Source organism: Vigna unguiculata, chromosome 3 (genome assembly GCF_004118075.2).
Source record: "Vigna unguiculata cultivar IT97K-499-35 chromosome 3, ASM411807v1, whole genome shotgun sequence".
NCBI classification, from domain to species: domain Eukaryota; kingdom Viridiplantae; phylum Streptophyta; class Magnoliopsida; order Fabales; family Fabaceae; genus Vigna; species Vigna unguiculata.
The window spans coordinates 65,082,357-65,098,490 of record NC_040281.1 but is presented as its reverse complement, the minus strand read 5'-3'; the positions used below and the strand labels follow the sequence as shown (position 1 = coordinate 65,098,490).

At 33.6% G+C, this 16,134-nt stretch overlaps 1 protein-coding gene across 1 annotated transcript; it reads left to right on the top strand.

Annotated features, from left to right (window-relative positions):
* Nucleotides 1-1,938: 1,938 nt before the first annotated feature.
* Nucleotides 1,939-15,726, top strand: LOC114178006 (dynamin-2A). The gene is made up of 23 exons (XM_028063667.1): nt 1,939-2,218; nt 2,343-2,513; nt 2,708-2,758; nt 2,845-2,965; nt 3,054-3,146; nt 3,237-3,298; nt 3,492-3,609; nt 4,044-4,386; nt 4,807-4,954; nt 7,274-7,375; nt 7,477-7,596; nt 8,766-8,849; nt 8,930-9,057; nt 9,829-9,913; nt 10,022-10,157; nt 10,821-10,894; nt 11,659-11,715; nt 12,910-13,057; nt 13,179-13,327; nt 13,994-14,107; nt 14,190-14,257; nt 14,786-14,961; nt 15,170-15,726. Exons 2-23 carry the CDS (start codon nt 2,382-2,384, stop codon nt 15,400-15,402), a joined length of 2,742 nt encoding a protein of 913 aa, XP_027919468.1. The 5' UTR covers nt 1,939-2,218; nt 2,343-2,381; the 3' UTR covers nt 15,403-15,726.
* Nucleotides 15,727-16,134: the final 408 nt, after the last annotated feature.

Here is a 16,134-nt window from a genome sequence, read left to right as displayed (position 1 = left end):
GTTTGGTTCGATTCGATTTAGTGTTGTTCGGTTCGGTTCAGTGCGGTTCAGTTCGGTTCGGTTCAGTTCAATTCGATTCGTTCGGTTCAATTTATTTCAATAAAGAATATAATGAATTTTTAGAATAGTTGTTAAATGTAAAATGAAAAAAATAAAATATGTACATAAGAGAAGTTTTTAAAACAACTATTAAAGATAAAAGAAATTTTTAGGCTAACGGTTCAAAGTAAATTATTTATAAAATAATAATTAAAGATAAAATTAAAATAACGAAATATTGACACAAGAGAGGATATCTGATTGTATATCGTTATAGATTAAAACAAAGTTTTGGTTTAATTAAGTTTTAAATTTTTCATAACTTTTAGAATTTTTAATTGAATTTCTATTAAACAATTTGTTTTTATTGAATATCTAAAGTTTTTTACTTTTTAATTGGGTATTTGAGGTTTGATTTTATAATCACCATAATATTTTACATCGTTATTAGTTAAGTGTTTCGACATAAAAACAAAAATTGGCTAATTTAGTTTTAAATTTCTTATAAATTGAAATAATTTTAGTAAAATATATATTAAAATTTTTCGTTCTGTATATGAACTCAATAACCAGTTGAGTTTCCAAGTCTCAAACAGAATACCACATGAAACTAAAAAATAATTTTATAAAAAAAATATCGTTTTAATTTAAAATTTAAGGTTAAACATATTTTTTTCTCATAAAAAAATATTAAAACTAGACTATTTTCAAAACTTTTTAATTTATACTCTATTTTTATAAAAATTTGAATTTGATTTATTTAACCAAATTTTATTAAAGTTATTTGATGTTTTAAAAAAATAAATTTATTAAAACTTTTTTTTAAAAAATATATTCACATATTTTAGAAAAATAGAAGACTAAATTAGTTTTAAATTTTGAAAATTAGTTGATTCTGATTTTAATTGAGAGTTAATGAAAAAGAAATATTTAACTCTAAAATTAAATTCCAAAACAAAAATCAAATTAACCATGTGCAGCATGGTTATCGTTTATTTTTTATTGTTCAAAGTCCCTCTCAATTTGTTAAGAAAATGAAAAAATCAAGTTGATCAAATTGATGAGAGAGACTCACTTAAAATATAGAGATTTTAGTCTCTTAATAGAGTAAAAAGTTTTAACAACAACTGAATTTAAAGAGATTTATAACTTCATTAAGTATTTTTTATTTTTCATTATATATATATATATATATATATATATATATATATTTGTAAGCAATAAATTAAGAATAAAATTAACCGATAAATACTCCAATTAAAAAATATACGATTTTTTTATATTCAATACAATAATTTTTTAATATGAATTTTCAAAAAAACGAACATTTAAAACATATTTTCGTAAGTTCAAATTCTTAGTGAATTAAAATATCTATTGTATTAAATTGAGGGAAATAATAATAATTTATTTATCTTTTACTTATATGTGAAATTTATCATAAATAGACAAATTAAACTTGAACGTGTTTTGACTTAGTTGTAGTAATTTCCTATCGTTAATCCTGAAATGGGCTTATGCATTTTTTCTCCTATTTTTTAAGAAATAAATATAATTTAAAATTATAAAAATAAGCTTTACCTTAATTTCTTATCCTTACACTCTTATCTAATTAAAAGCACGACAATGACGACTTTTTAAGCGGTTAATAAAAAAATAATAAACTTTTAATACTAAAAAATACATTTAACAAGTATCAATGTAAAGAATATATATTTCACATTTTGTTTGCTAACAGGAAGAAATAAAGAAAAAAGGAAGAAGAAGTAAAGAGGAGTAAGTAAACATAAAAATGGATGATTTTGCATTTCAATATGTTTTTAAAAGAGCACGGGGCATTATGGGGCTACTATGAATAATTTTGAGATAGTGAAAAGAATTGAATTGAATTGCGATGATGTTAGTTACTGAGGTTATTTTTGGGCGTGTCCTATAGTAAAAAAAAGTGTTAATAGTTTGGGAAGTGCGATGGGGCAAGCAATGTTGTTGTTATGGGTATGTTATTTTACTAAACCAAACTAAAGTGATTTTCGGTAAAGATAATGGGAGCGCTGAGAATAGAGTAATGTTATGTTATGCAATAATGAAGGAAAAAGGAAGAAGAAAGTTGCAATCGCAATCGCTATCAAAGCAATCAGAATCAGAGAGAGGAAGAAGAGGAGAGGGTGCAGTTGGTTTGGTACGGTGATTTAATTGGAGTTTGGTTAAGAGTCTCCTCCTCCTCCTCCTAGTGTAGTTCTCTCATCACCCTCATTCCGTTTATCTTTTGCCTTTGCATTTGCATTTTACACCCAACAATCCAGTTCAATCGCTCGCCGGAAACCTAAGTTCATTCAGATCCAATGGAGGCGATCGAAGAATTGGTTCAGCTCTCCGATTCTATGCGCCAAGCCGCTGCCGTCCTCGCCGACGAAGATGTCGACAACTACAAACGCCCTACCACTTTCCTCAATGTCGTCGCACTCGGCAATGTCGTGAGTTTTTCTTCCATTCACATTTCTCGCTCTAGTTTCAATCAACATTTGTGGTATGATGTGATGAGGTAATTGCAATTTCACGAGCAAACACACACAAATACTTACACATTTTCTATTCATATATCTGTATTGTATGTATAATTCGTTGGATCCGTTATGAATGCAATACATTTGTGGCGGTGGTGGATCAGGGGGCTGGAAAATCTGCTTCATTGAATAGCCTCATCGGACATCCTGTTTTGGTATTGCCTATTAGCCTTCTCCTCCTTTTCTTCTATTTCCTCTTTAATCTCTATTTATTTGCCCACTTCTCCGTTGGAAACTCCAGCCAACTGGTGAAAATGGTGCCACCCGGGCTCCCATTAGCATTGAATTGAATAGAGATACCTCATTAAGCAGCAAGTCAATCATCCTGCAAATTGAAAACAAAACTCAACAGGTTTCGGCAAGTAAGAATCACCTTCACTCCACAATTGTTTATATGATATCATTCAATGTTTCTTTTTGTCTTACCCTTTTTCCGTTCTTTTCTCTTAGGCGCCCTTCGACATTCTCTACAGGATAGACTAAGCAAAGGCTCATCTGGTAGGACCCGTGATGAAATATATCTCAAACTTCGTACCAGTACTGGTAAGCCCATCATCAAATTGTATGTTGCTCCCTCCTTTTATGCTGGCATCATGGGACTTGATCCTTTTATTCTGTTCTAAAATTCTACAGCACCTCCATTGAAATTGATTGACTTGCCTGGATTGGACCAGCGGATAGTGGATGACAAAATGGTGAGTAGGTATATGTTATCTTGTCCTAAGTTTAAATTTCAAATTCGAGTATGTTTCTTTGTGGCCTCATACCCTTCACTCTCATTTGATGGTGGTGGGTATGTTTACTTTTAATTATTTCTTAGATCTATGGTTGTTTTTGAGGCATTCTCCTTGTAGAGAAGTTTGATGTCTTCTCTTTCATCATTTCTAGATCAGTGAATATGTTGAGCACAACGATGCTATTTTGCTGGTAGTAGTTCCTGCTGCTCAGGTGCCAGAAATTTCATCATCACGAGCCCTTAGAGTAGCTAAGGAGTATGACTCAGAATGTAAGTTTTCAGATTACGTTTTTGTCTCCCCTCCCCCCGAAAAAATAACTCTGGAGTGTTTGATTAGCTGTATAAAACTAATCACGAGCCTCAGACAATTCTTCAGATTTGGTCCCTGACATGGTGATAGTCCAAATGACTGAGTGGTTAGGACTCTTTGGGGTTTTGACTTTTGGTGGCCTCATTTTTTTTTAAATAAAGTTGAATTCCATGAGGTAAAGTGAGCCTGTGCACTATTCTTTAATCTCAAAGTGAATTTGTATGAGGGTGTGTATTGCTGAAATAAAGTCATTCGTGAACCTCCACCTAAGCTTTTTGGAAACTGGTCTTAGACCCAATCAAACCTCTAAAGTTTACAAATTCCTTTCTTGTGTTGTACCTAATCATTTTCATAGTATTAATTCATCTAACCTTTTTGTTGGTTTTAATTGTAGCCACCAGAACTGTTGGTGTTATAAGTAAAATTGATCAAGCTTCATCCGAACCAAAAGCTCTTGCAGCGGTGCAGGCTCTCCTATTGAACCAGGGACCCCCTAAAACCTCTGATATTCCATGGGTTGCTTTGATAGGGCAATCTGTTTCTATAGCTTCTGCACAGTCTGGGAGTGGCTCATCCGAGAATTCATTGGAGACTGCTTGGCGTGCTGAGACTGAAAGTTTGAAATCAATATTGACCGGAGCCCCTCATAGCAAGCTTGGTAGAATTGCTTTGGTTGAGTCTCTTGCTGGACAGATTCGCGATCGTATGAGGCTCAGGCTTCCAACTCTCCTCACTGGGTAATTATTTTTACTATCTTATGTTTTGTTTTGTGTTGTGCATTGTAAATATCATAGTGTTTAACGAAAATTGTGCATTGTAAATATCATAGTAAGAGAAATTGGAGTGATTACTTAAATTTCCACAATATGACAAGTGATGAGAGATTGTGTGATTCCATTTCTATTTATATTTCTTACTTTTTTGTGTAATATGTTTATTGTTAGTAATTAGTACTAATGTAGACTTTGCCAGATAATTTGGTTAGGTTGAGTTAATTTGACCTTTTAAAAGAATCTCTCCCCTCTCCCCAATAAAAAACCAAAGAAATTCCAACAGCCTCAGTTTGGGGTTGGTAATTACCTTTTCTTTCTTTATTTTTAAAGTTCATTTTGGTTTTGAATGGCCTGAAATCTATTCCTTTGTTATAAATGCTGCAGTCTTCAGGGAAAGTCTCAAATTGTTCAGGAAGAGTTAATGAAACTTGGTGAACAAATGGTTAGTAGTTCTGAAGGTACAAGAGCTCTAGCCTTGCAGTTATGCCGTGAATTTGAGGACAAATTTCTTCAACATCTCACTGGAGGCGAGGTTGGTAGTTTTTGTTATGTTTTTTTTACATTTTATATGTTACATATTATCTGGGGACATTTGGATGTCAAAAGAGATTGGAGCTTTTCTCATGTGCCATATTAGAGATTTTGGGAAAAGTAAAGATGTGTTGAAATTATTGATTTGCATTGCTTCTGTACCCTCTCTTAACCAAATTATTTTCTTATAAAAAAATTATTGAAAATGTGTTGAAATTATGGGGATTTAGGTTGGGAATGAGGAAGATAAAGTATAGAGATTCTGGATGTTATTCTCTTGTATATAATGTTGTGACTGCGTGTTTCAAAGTGAAAACACTAATTTCTATATGTAGTGATTGAAGAATACTATTCTTGATTGATTAAGGAAACAAGTTGTTAATTATAATGAAATAAAAATACTACTCTCTGCCCTCGTACAAGATCATAGATATTTTTAGATTGCTAAAGGGCTAAGTTTGATCCCTGGTATCTTTGAAAATACCACCCCAACCCCTCTCCCCTGGACCAAAACATCAAGGGAGAGAAGAATAACACTTTGGGAAAGTTAGTTATGGAATCTGTTATGCGTACCTTAGCAGAAACAGCACTGCTTTGGTAGATTTCTTTTTACCTTTTCCTGTGTGTTCCTTAATCAGGTTAGGTGGAAATGATCATTCCACTGCAGCACTAAGTTATCGGAATGATGGTAACAATGTGCTGCAGTACAAGATCTCAGGTCCAAAAGCTTAATATAACAGAATTCAAAGAAAGAAAGATAAGGAGTAAACAAAGATGGAAAAACACAAACAAATTGTTGGCTTGGTGGTAATCAAGTGTGGTGAAAAAAGTTATTCTCTAGGTAGATGTCATGGCTCTAACACCACGTTGAAATTATGGGGTTTAGGCAGGGAAGTAGGAAGAGACATTATAGAACTATATGGATTCTGTTCTTGGGCTTAATGATGTTATGGATGTGATCCCAAGAAAACCTGAGCTTTTTTTTACTAATAGAAGATCTTACTTAAACAAGGAAACAAATAAACACATACAATTAAAGACAAAAGGCCACTCAATGTCTTACAAAAATACTTTATGGTATTCTAAGATATAATAATGATATTATGAGGTGTTTAATAAATATTCTGATGGAGATCTTCAACAACGAAGATCCTGTTGGAGCACAAGATTGCTCAAATACGAAAAAATTCCAAGAGAAACACAATTAAAAGCAGAACTACTCCAAAATGATCCAATATACGTCAAGGTAGTTGAAGATCTCATAATGATATTCTTAGAAAGTGGACTTTAAATCTAAGTCAACTTTATAAAACCGACTTGTAAGTTGAAATTTATACCTACTTATATACTATAATTTGACTTTCTCTTTAGTTGTTGTGGGATCTCCAAAACACCCATTGCATTGAGTATTGGACGTCTCAAGCGTGTGAGTAAATATTTATGGGTGGTTCAATAGTGATTGACGTGATAAGCCTAACAAACCTTGCTAATATAAGCTCAAATACAATTGTAGAAAATGAACTTTAAGTCTAATTCAACCTTACGAAATCGACTTGTAACATGAGGTTCACACCCACTTGTATATTATGATTTGATCATTTCTCTATTCGATGTGAGATTTTCAACAATTGAGTTATTTAAAAAATGTTATGATTGAGGGGTTGAAAGAGAAAGATCTTGTTGGAGCAACGAAGCTAACATACTAATTCAAGAAAAAATATCCAAAAGTCAGCCCTTTGAAGAGATTGGGCAAATAATAACTGATTTTGTGCTGCACCTTTGTGCGTGTGTGTGTCTTTAAGAGAATTTATTGGAATGAGACCAAAAAACTTCTAAGTTAATGAGGATGAGGAGTCCTCCCAACCTAAAAAGAACAAAACAGAAAACCACTGGGTGAAGAGTGATAAAAAATTATCAAAGGATCAAAGCTTTCTAATCCTTTAACATGTCTGTTAATGAAAAGGGATTCACATAAAAATATGAGCATTCTATTTCAGCCCAACACACCAAACTACAGTATTGTTTGCACATTACTTAAATATATCTTTATTTCCACCAAAACAGTGAAAGCTCATCATAAAAAATTGTTCCAAGGATCTAGGTTGCACCCGATATTCAGTGAAGATGATGAATAAGGAGGCAAGTAAGAAGTGTGACAATGTAAAGTTGTTGAACCATGTCAATCTGGCTCTCAATTATTCAAATGCTTGAACTCTTTACATTGATCCTTTGATTGGTAATCTGTTTCTTATGTATTCTAAATAAGGGGACAAACATACTATTTTTCTGTATCTAAGTTCTTTCCTATATTTCCTTGCAGGGTAATGGTTGGAAAGTTGTTGCCAGTTTTGAAGGGAACTTTCCTAATAGAATCAAGCAACTTCCTATTGACAGGCACTTTGACATAAACAATGTCAAGAGGGTAAATCTTCTTCCTTGAGTTTGTCATTGTTTATTTAGATTTTAGTTAGTCTTAGTCTCTTGACTCTAGAGGTGCTTGCTTGTTCCCCCATTATATGTCAGGTTGTCCTAGAAGCAGATGGATATCAACCTTATCTTATCTCTCCAGAGAAAGGTTTGAGATCCTTAATTAAAGGCGTTCTTGAACTGGCGAAGGAGCCATCACGATTGTGTGTCGATGAGGTATGATGCTTTTAATGTGTTGTTAATGTTGTTTCAACAACTATTAATGTCTCAGATTTGTGTAAAGATTGTCCAAAATAATTTGGGTAGCAGTTACAGACCCGATGATATGTGGATCTTTCAAATGAAAACAGTGGTATATCATAAGGTGTGACTTGCGAAGTTATATCAAGAGTCTGAACTGTAGGTTGGTGGGGAGCCTTTGGGGGTGGTTGTCAACCTCCAAAACTGAACAACTAATTACAAGCAGTTGAATGTGATGCACTTGCTTCATAGTCACTTAAATTAAGAAAAAGTTCTTATTAGATTAGATTCTAAGAAATAATTGGCTCAAAAAAAAATCCACAGAAATGCTAATTTGAATTTGGTAGGGCTACTGAGTTTACATTTGCCTGATTTCATGAGTTAGTTGTGGTTCCCCCATGGTTAGTGTTTTTGTTTTTTTTCTTTTTTGTGCTATTTTCTGATGGAAGCTTAATGCTTTCATGAGAGAAATTCATATAAAAAACTACTTCTAAACCAAAAGGGGTACAAAGTATATTGTAAAATTACTGCAAATTTATATAGATTTGTATGACTAGTTTTAATGTTTTATACTGCACAGCTCTAAACCAATTCTCAAGTTTGCCAAACACCTTTTAATAGTCCTTTTTTTTCCTTTGCACCACTGATGCACCTTTGGAACATTTTTGGGTAATAAAACTATTTATATCATGGCATGTCATCATGTATTGATTGTTTTCCCACTGATTAGAAGATCCCAACTGCTTGTGAATTTCTTATGGGGGCAGCAAGTATCTTTCTGATGCCTCATGCATTTAATTTATCTTAAGCTTTACTCTTCTAGAGATTGACTAGTTACAAGGTTTTTGCTTTGCTATTGATATCATCTCGTGAACACTGCAATGTTGCAATTGGTGTTTTTCTTGACCTTCTTTGTAAGAAAGTGTGACCAGAACCAAATTAGGTGTGGAAATAAGAGCTATTCAATGATCATTATTCTTCAGTTCAATGTATCTTAGGAAATAGTGATATTTTAATTGTTCTTTTTAAAATAGTAGTAATTATTTGCTATCTATGTAATCATTGTTATAGATAGATCATCAACTAAGTGGTATGCTAGAGAAAATTCAGAAAATAAAATCTTTCTTTCTCTCTTCTCATGTTAGGTACATCGTGTGCTTGTGGATCTTGTTTCTGCTTCTGCAAATGCAACACCTGGTCTTGGAAGATATCCTCCATTCAAGAAAGAGGTAAAAATTCTGGGCAGTAATTCATACATAGCTTGGTTTGATTTTTAGAAATTATCTAGCTCATTTTGTACAACTTTCAGATTGTCGTAATTGCAACTTCAGCCCTTGAGACATTTAAAGATGAATCCAAAAAGATGGTTGTTGCACTAGTTGATATGGAGCGTGCATTTGTTCCACCTCAACATTTTATCCGTTTAGTGCAGAGGCGGTATGTTCAATACTTGACACATTTAATTTATTTTTTATAATATATGAATTTGTAATCTTCATGTGGTTAACTGGAGCACTAACTTGTTTTTCATTCATCAGACTTAGGATAAATTTGAAAGTCAGAAGAATCACCACCATTGATTTAATTAGGATAGTTTGGTCTTTGCTCTGTATCAGAATTCTACTAATATTAATGACAACATATGAGGAGTGATGAAGCACTCACAAATTCATTATCTATTCTTTTATAATTTTCTCAAGTTGGTATTAGAGCGGGCCCAATCTCTGTCCAACAAAGGATTTGTCATCTAGTCATTAGCTGTGTTGTTCGGCGCAGAGTTTCGTCCTCCGACACTTGGTTCTGGTGTGCTTCAAGGAGCACTACCCCACCTCGATGGCGCACATCCTAATTCTAGCTGACACCCGTATCAGTTGCAGCTTCCCTAGGTGTGTGTGTCTCATGCACGACATTCTAGTTGTTGGAATCTTTCCAGACCACAATGGATCGACTCGGCGGAGCACTTTGAGCCCATTTTTGTCATTTGTTCTTCGTTCTGGTCCCATTTGGTGAAATCTTTTGGAGTTTATCACAATCCTGTGTTCCATGAAACGACTAAAGACATAGAAATTGATTGTCACCTTGTTCAAATTCAATATCATCTATTTCTCAACCTTATATTGTATACACATAAATACAACTGTAACTGTTTGACTGCTGCTGTTTAGAATTAATTTTATATGATCTAATACTTTCAACTAATTTCACTAGAATGGAAAGGCAGCGCAGAGAAGAGGAGCTAAAGAACCGGTCATCCAAGAAGGGACTTGATGCAGAACAATCAATTCTAAATAGGGTAAGGAATAAAGTTTAAAATGTACATACTTGAATTTGTTACACACTATTCATTTGTTTAAATTTTGGCTTTATATATACTAGGTGTATGTTCTGTTTTGTTTTCTAGGCAACTAGTCCTCAAACAAGTCAACAAAGTGGGGGAAATTTAAAATCACTGAAAGAGAAATCTAGTCAGCAAGACAAGGATACACAAGAGGCATCTGGCTTGAAGACTGCTGGGCCCGAAGGGGAGATAACAGCAGGTTTTTATTATTCATCCCAAAATTTGTATTCCAAGTCTAATGTCAACAAGTCTCTCTGCTGTGTCTCATGCCGTGCACAATCCTTGGAGTATTAAATTTCTGGCTTCCTTTTTTCCTATTTTAGATCCAGAGCTTCAGTATTTGCTTCACTCAATAATTACCTCAATTTTCTCAGCAGTCACCCTCGGTATCCAATAGGATTTGCAGCAGTTGTATATTGACAGACATTGCTTGGCGCATCTTGCTTGTAGCTGATTGTTTAATCACTAAATTGATGGTGCACAGATAGTACATAACACAATCATTTGAAAAGACAGCCTCCCTAAAGAGAAAAAAAAATTAAGGATTATTTTCCATTCCCCCCCAACATTATAAATAATGAATAGAGAAACATTATTATCTTGTTATGCTTTCCAATTAAGTCATTAGAGATTACAATGACATTTTGAACTGTATAGTTAACTCTGCCTAGTGGTTGCTGTGGATATCAACAAATGTTAAGCTTTTAATGCAATTTCCACGGTAGTTATCTATTATTATCCAAGGACAACAACAGTTTCTGTACCTTTTTGAGTGTTCTATCTTTCATCTTTTTCCTCTCACCAAAGTAAGGAATTGAATGTTTCTTAGTTTACTTTGAATTGATTTCAACTCTCGATGCAGGATATATGTTGAAAAATAGCGGAAAAGGTGGTTGGAGCAGACGATGGTTTGTTTTAAATGAAAAGACTGGCAAGGTTAGTAAATTGTCTCTTTTGTTGCTGAACTACACGGTTCAAAACTTCTCTGGACATTCTGGTTTAAATATCTGAGCTTAGAAGCCTTTTAAGCTGTAGCTGCACAGAAGTGTTTCATATGGATAAAAGCTTCTTTGGTGAAATTGAAAATGATATTTAGTGGAAACTATTAGTGTACTTCTTGGTTCTCGACATTTCTAGTAGTCGAGTTAGTTTACAAATTCTTAAGCATTTGTGTAATATGATGGAATATGGCCCATTTATGTTATGATTAGCGAGACCTTCATTTTAATTATTAAAACTTACCAGGCATTCTATCTGTTATTATGAGCGAGAAGTTCTCATATTTTTGTATTGGGAAAAACTCAAACCCACGTCAATTAGAGATAATGCAAAAAATATAGTGCATAAGTGGGAACAATCTCTACCTTATAAACCGGGTTTGTAGGATTGTATTAAACCTAGATCTGTTTTGAAAAATTGTATTAGATGTGAGTGGGTGTATTGGGAAAAATCCAAATCCCAAATCAACTAGATGTAGTGCTAAAATATAGTATATAAATGGACGCGATCCTCGTCTTAGAAGTCAGTTTTATAGGAATGAATTAGACCTAGATCCACTATGTAAGAATTTGTATTCAGTCTCAACTTTTGTAAGTTGTATTTGGAGGTCCTTTTGATATTGGTGCTTATGCTATGAAATGGGAGTACAAACTACATCTTTCTGAGCATGTGCTGAGATTTAACTATACTTATATTGCCAGCTTGGATACACCAAAAAACAAGAAGAGAGACATTTCCGGGGAGTAATTACATTGGAGGTATGAACTTTTTGGTTGATTTCTTGAAGTTATGTTAGAAAGCTTATGAACTTCAATAAACTCTTTCTGGGATACTGGAGGAAAAACACGGGCAAAAAACCTCTGTGTAATCAGTTACAAAATTAAAGTGCCATACAGTATTTATGATTTAAGGGATATTGGATTATGATTTTAAAAGACCATGTAAAATTGTTGACTTAAGATAATTTTGAAATTGTTGACTTATAAGATATTTTCGAAAGACTTTTATGATTAAGGTTTTGTACTTTAGATTTTAATGGATTTATATGGTAAGAATTTACAATATTTGAAAAAGCTAATACATTTACAAAGATTTGAAAGAACTCCATATTTTTTTTTTAATTTTTTTTTATAAAACATCCAAAATTACAAGAGGCGATGAAAAATCATAAATTAACTGATAAAACTTGGATTCAAAAAGTAAAACCAATGCAAATTTTTCAATCTTACAATGCAAATTTTTCAATCTTATACTAGTCAGATATGTGTTAGCATCTTCTGGTGCATGCTACTGGGTTCAAAATCTTAATTGGTTCATTGGGGGATGTCATAAGAAAAGTACCAAGTACATATGAATGTCTCTACCATCTTTAACAAGAGCGAATGAATTGTAATGGAAGAAAGAAAAGTCCAACAGCAAGAAGAAAAAGAAAGAGTCTGGAGGTGTCAAGAGTTCCAGTGGGATTGTTTGATGGATGTGATAAGTATACATCCTTATTAAGAAATCACATAAAATCAATCAAAATCTGTATTGAAAAATATTTTTTTTTTAAATTTTGTATATTTTTTATTATCAATAGATTTTTTATCCGTTGTAACATATCTTAATTGGATACCACTTGATTTCATTTTCTTTCTTGAAAAGGCTTAATTATTCTAATTGAATATCACAAAGTATTGATTTAATTTCCTTTGGTTTTTTTTTTTTTTTTTTTTTTTTTTTTTTTTTTTTATAAAATTAAGTCTTTCAAAATATCCTTCAAAGCCCTAATCCGTGAAACCCCCTCCCCCCTTTGATGTTCTCATGGATATTGTCTCCTTTGTGATGAAGTCTTAAATATCTTTCCTGAGACATATAATCAATGGTTCAGACACAACATAATGCTTTGTTCAAACAGAATTTGAAGTTGACCGGAATAATGACTTGTTTTATTTTTTGGTTGTGCTGATCAGGAATGCATTATTGACGACATTTCTGATGATGATGAAGTCTCCACAAAGAGTTCCAAGGATAAAAAGTCCAATGGACCTGATTCTGGAAAAGCATCGAACCTTGTTTTCAAAATAACAAACAAGGTCCCATATAAGACTGTTATGAAAGGTAATCTCTCTTGTTCTAATTTTTGCATCCTCCCACACGTGTTCCACTTTAAGAATTCTTCACCAGATCTGATTAAACCTCAACTGTGACAACTGACAATATTAAAACATACATTTTGCAGCTGAAAGTGCAGTTTTGTTAAAAGCTGAGAGCATGGCAGATAAGGTTGAGTGGATTAACAAGCTAAGAAGTGTTGCACAGGCTAAAGGAGGTCCAGTCATTGGGGAACCGGGTTTTCCTATGCGGCAAAGTCTTTCTGATGGTTCTCTTGTAAGTTTCTATCTGTTATCTTTCCACTTCCTACTTTCCAAATAAACACACCATTAATTTTCTGGTTATTCACCTCACCCCATAGGTAGTAGCCCTTTCTGAGACACTGGCAACCAACTTTTCCAAAATTCATTTAATTGACCAATTAACCACTTAAATTTCGTTTCTTCTCCCGTGATTGGGTCTCAGAAATTTGTTGGTTTGTTTGGGATAAATTTGTTAAATACAAAAAGTTTCCTTTAACAGTATTATAGTTAGATAAATAAGAATCATACCTTTATGATTACAGTTTTTAGGATCAGATGTTTATAATCAGAAACATCAAGATCATATCTTATTATTATAGGATCTTATCTTTATTATTAGAACATATTAAATCTCATTTATTTATTGTATTGATTTCTTTTTCTCAAGATAGATAAACCACTCTTGCTGTCACAAAAACACATAATTTTAACTCTTCATCATTATAGTTTAACAAATATCATCCTTCTTCTGGTGGTGAAAATATTTATATAGAAATGAATTATGACGTTTTGGAACTTAGCATGGAGTCCTTTACTTATTGCTGTTAGATTTTTTTAGAAGTTACAAACACTAACCAATTTACAGTCCGTCTAGAATAGAGGTCATTTTTGTATTTTGATGTTTCAAAATCTTTTGTAGGATACGATGGCTAGAAAACCTGCAGATCCTGAAGAGGAGCTCAGATGGATGTCTCAAGAAGTACGCGGTTATGTTGAAGCTGTTCTTAACAGCCTTGCTGCTAATGTCCCAAAAGTGAGTTTCTTTTTGTCAACTGCCACAATTTTCTCTTCAGATTTGGCGCTGTTTGTAAGATCATTTCACTCGCTCTAAGCAGGCAGTTGTTCTTTGCCAAGTAGAGAAAGCCAAGGAAGACATGCTCAACCAGTTATACAGTTCCATCAGGTAAGTGCTGTCGTTTCTCATCATATTACTGGATGACTATTGAGTGTGTTGGATCTTAGTGGATACGATGTTATGTACTGACATTCAACCTGTATTCACTTTGGTCAATATTAATATTCGTGCAACCTAAGGTTATATTAATCTACTTAGTATATTCAACCACATATGAGTGAATTTGGTCATAATGTGAATGCTCCTGTGGATTTTTGTGTTTTTCAATGTCTTGGAGATCAACACAGACACTTTGGGTTTGGTACACAAGTAGATTAAGTTTATGAAGTTGCCATTGTAAGTTCATTCTTTTTGCTTGACTTTTCTCTTTAGTAGGACTTCTTTGTGATCTTAACCTATCCCTAGTAGTTCTTTCCCTCTTCTGTCTAATAACTCTTGTTTGCGATAAATAATAATACTTGAATCTTTGATTCTATTCATTTAAACTTGAACAATTCAATTATTACAATTTTCTATTATGGAATGGAACCATTTGGAAGTGAAAATTAAGTGTAGTATTAATGTTTTGGTTCGCAGCGCCCAAAGCTCTGCAAAAATTGAGGAGCTGCTCCAGGAAGACCGCAATGCCAAGGGCAAAAGGGAACGAATTCAGAAACAGTCTTCCCTTCTTTCAAAACTCACTAGGCAGCTTGGTGTCCATGACAATAGAGCGGCTGCAGCATCCAATTGGTCCGACAGAGGGGGTGCAGCAGGTAATGTCTTCACATTTGACTTACTTTCCATGAAAGCTTAGCTGGTTTGCTAGCTGTTTCAGAAGACCTTTAGCTTTTGTTGAAGAAAGAATATGATTAGATTATGCATATAAATTTTGTTGTAACTCTCCTCGAACATAATGAACCAGTTAAGATGTAGACTTATTTTGTTGATTTTTTATATAATTTTGGAAAAACAATTATGCAGAAAGCAGCCCAAGAAGCTCTGGACCCTCGTCAGGTGATGATTGGAGGTCTGCCTTTGATGCTGCTGCCAATGGTCCAAGCGACTTATCATCTAGGTATGGTGCTGGTGGTCATAGTAGACGTTACAGTGACCCATCCCAGAATGGTGATGTGAGCTCAGCCTCCAATTCTAATAGTCGCAGGACACCAACTCGGCTGCCTCCTGCTCCTCCGCCATCTGGATCAAGATATTAGATAAAGCAACGACTGGTTTTGATAAAAAATATGCATTCTTGCGCTTTCAGTTTTTTCTACTTATAACGAGACTGTCCCACCTCCTTTTAGAGCATTTAGTCGGAATGCTATAGTTTTGTAGATAAGTAAAGTATTCACTTCTCATTCATCTTACGGTCATACGCAGTATGTGTCCAATTTTAGTCCCTACTGGGTATGTGGGGGCATTGTTGGGTGAGATAATTTTGTGTCTTCCCCACATTCTTTTTCCTCTTACAAATGTAATTGTTTTGTATCCAATGTGATTATCAGCATTTATTATCAATGCCTTTTTGTTTTTCCGCATACTTTATTAAACGCTAATAATTTCTCGTTGGTATTATTATATGATAAATAAAGCTTGTGGTTATTGAAATCAAGTTTAGACCCTTCCAAATTGAAAAATCCCGAAAGCAACTTTGGAGTGGGCAAATCCTGAGGCGACGGAATAACACATCATGTGATGGCCGAAAAGTGCCCAGTGGTATAACTGGTCGTGAATGTTTTAAAAATTGTTTAACTCTTTCGAATAATTTATATAAAAAAGTATAACATAGTTCATATTTTCTGTGTTATGGCAATTGTCTAATGCTCAAATATAAATTTACTCGGGATAGCATAGTTGTACGAAACCAAGTTTGTTCCATATATATAGTTGCAATTTCTATCAGGAATATGGAGACTAAAAAAACAGCAGAATCTGGTGCGTGGAGG

Bases quoted from the DNA above. Each gene is read 5' to 3' on its own strand.
- LOC114178006 (XM_028063667.1), top strand. From the start codon at position 2,382: ATGGAGGCGATCGAAGAATTGGTTCAGCTCTCCGATTCTATGCGCCAA. The intron at 2,759-2,844 runs GTATTGCCTATT...TGGAAACTCCAG, and splicing joins TCATCGGACATCCTGTTTTG to CCAACTGGTGAAAATGGTGC. The intron at 9,914-10,021 runs GTAAGGAATAAA...TTTGTTTTCTAG, and splicing joins AACAATCAATTCTAAATAGG to GCAACTAGTCCTCAAACAAG.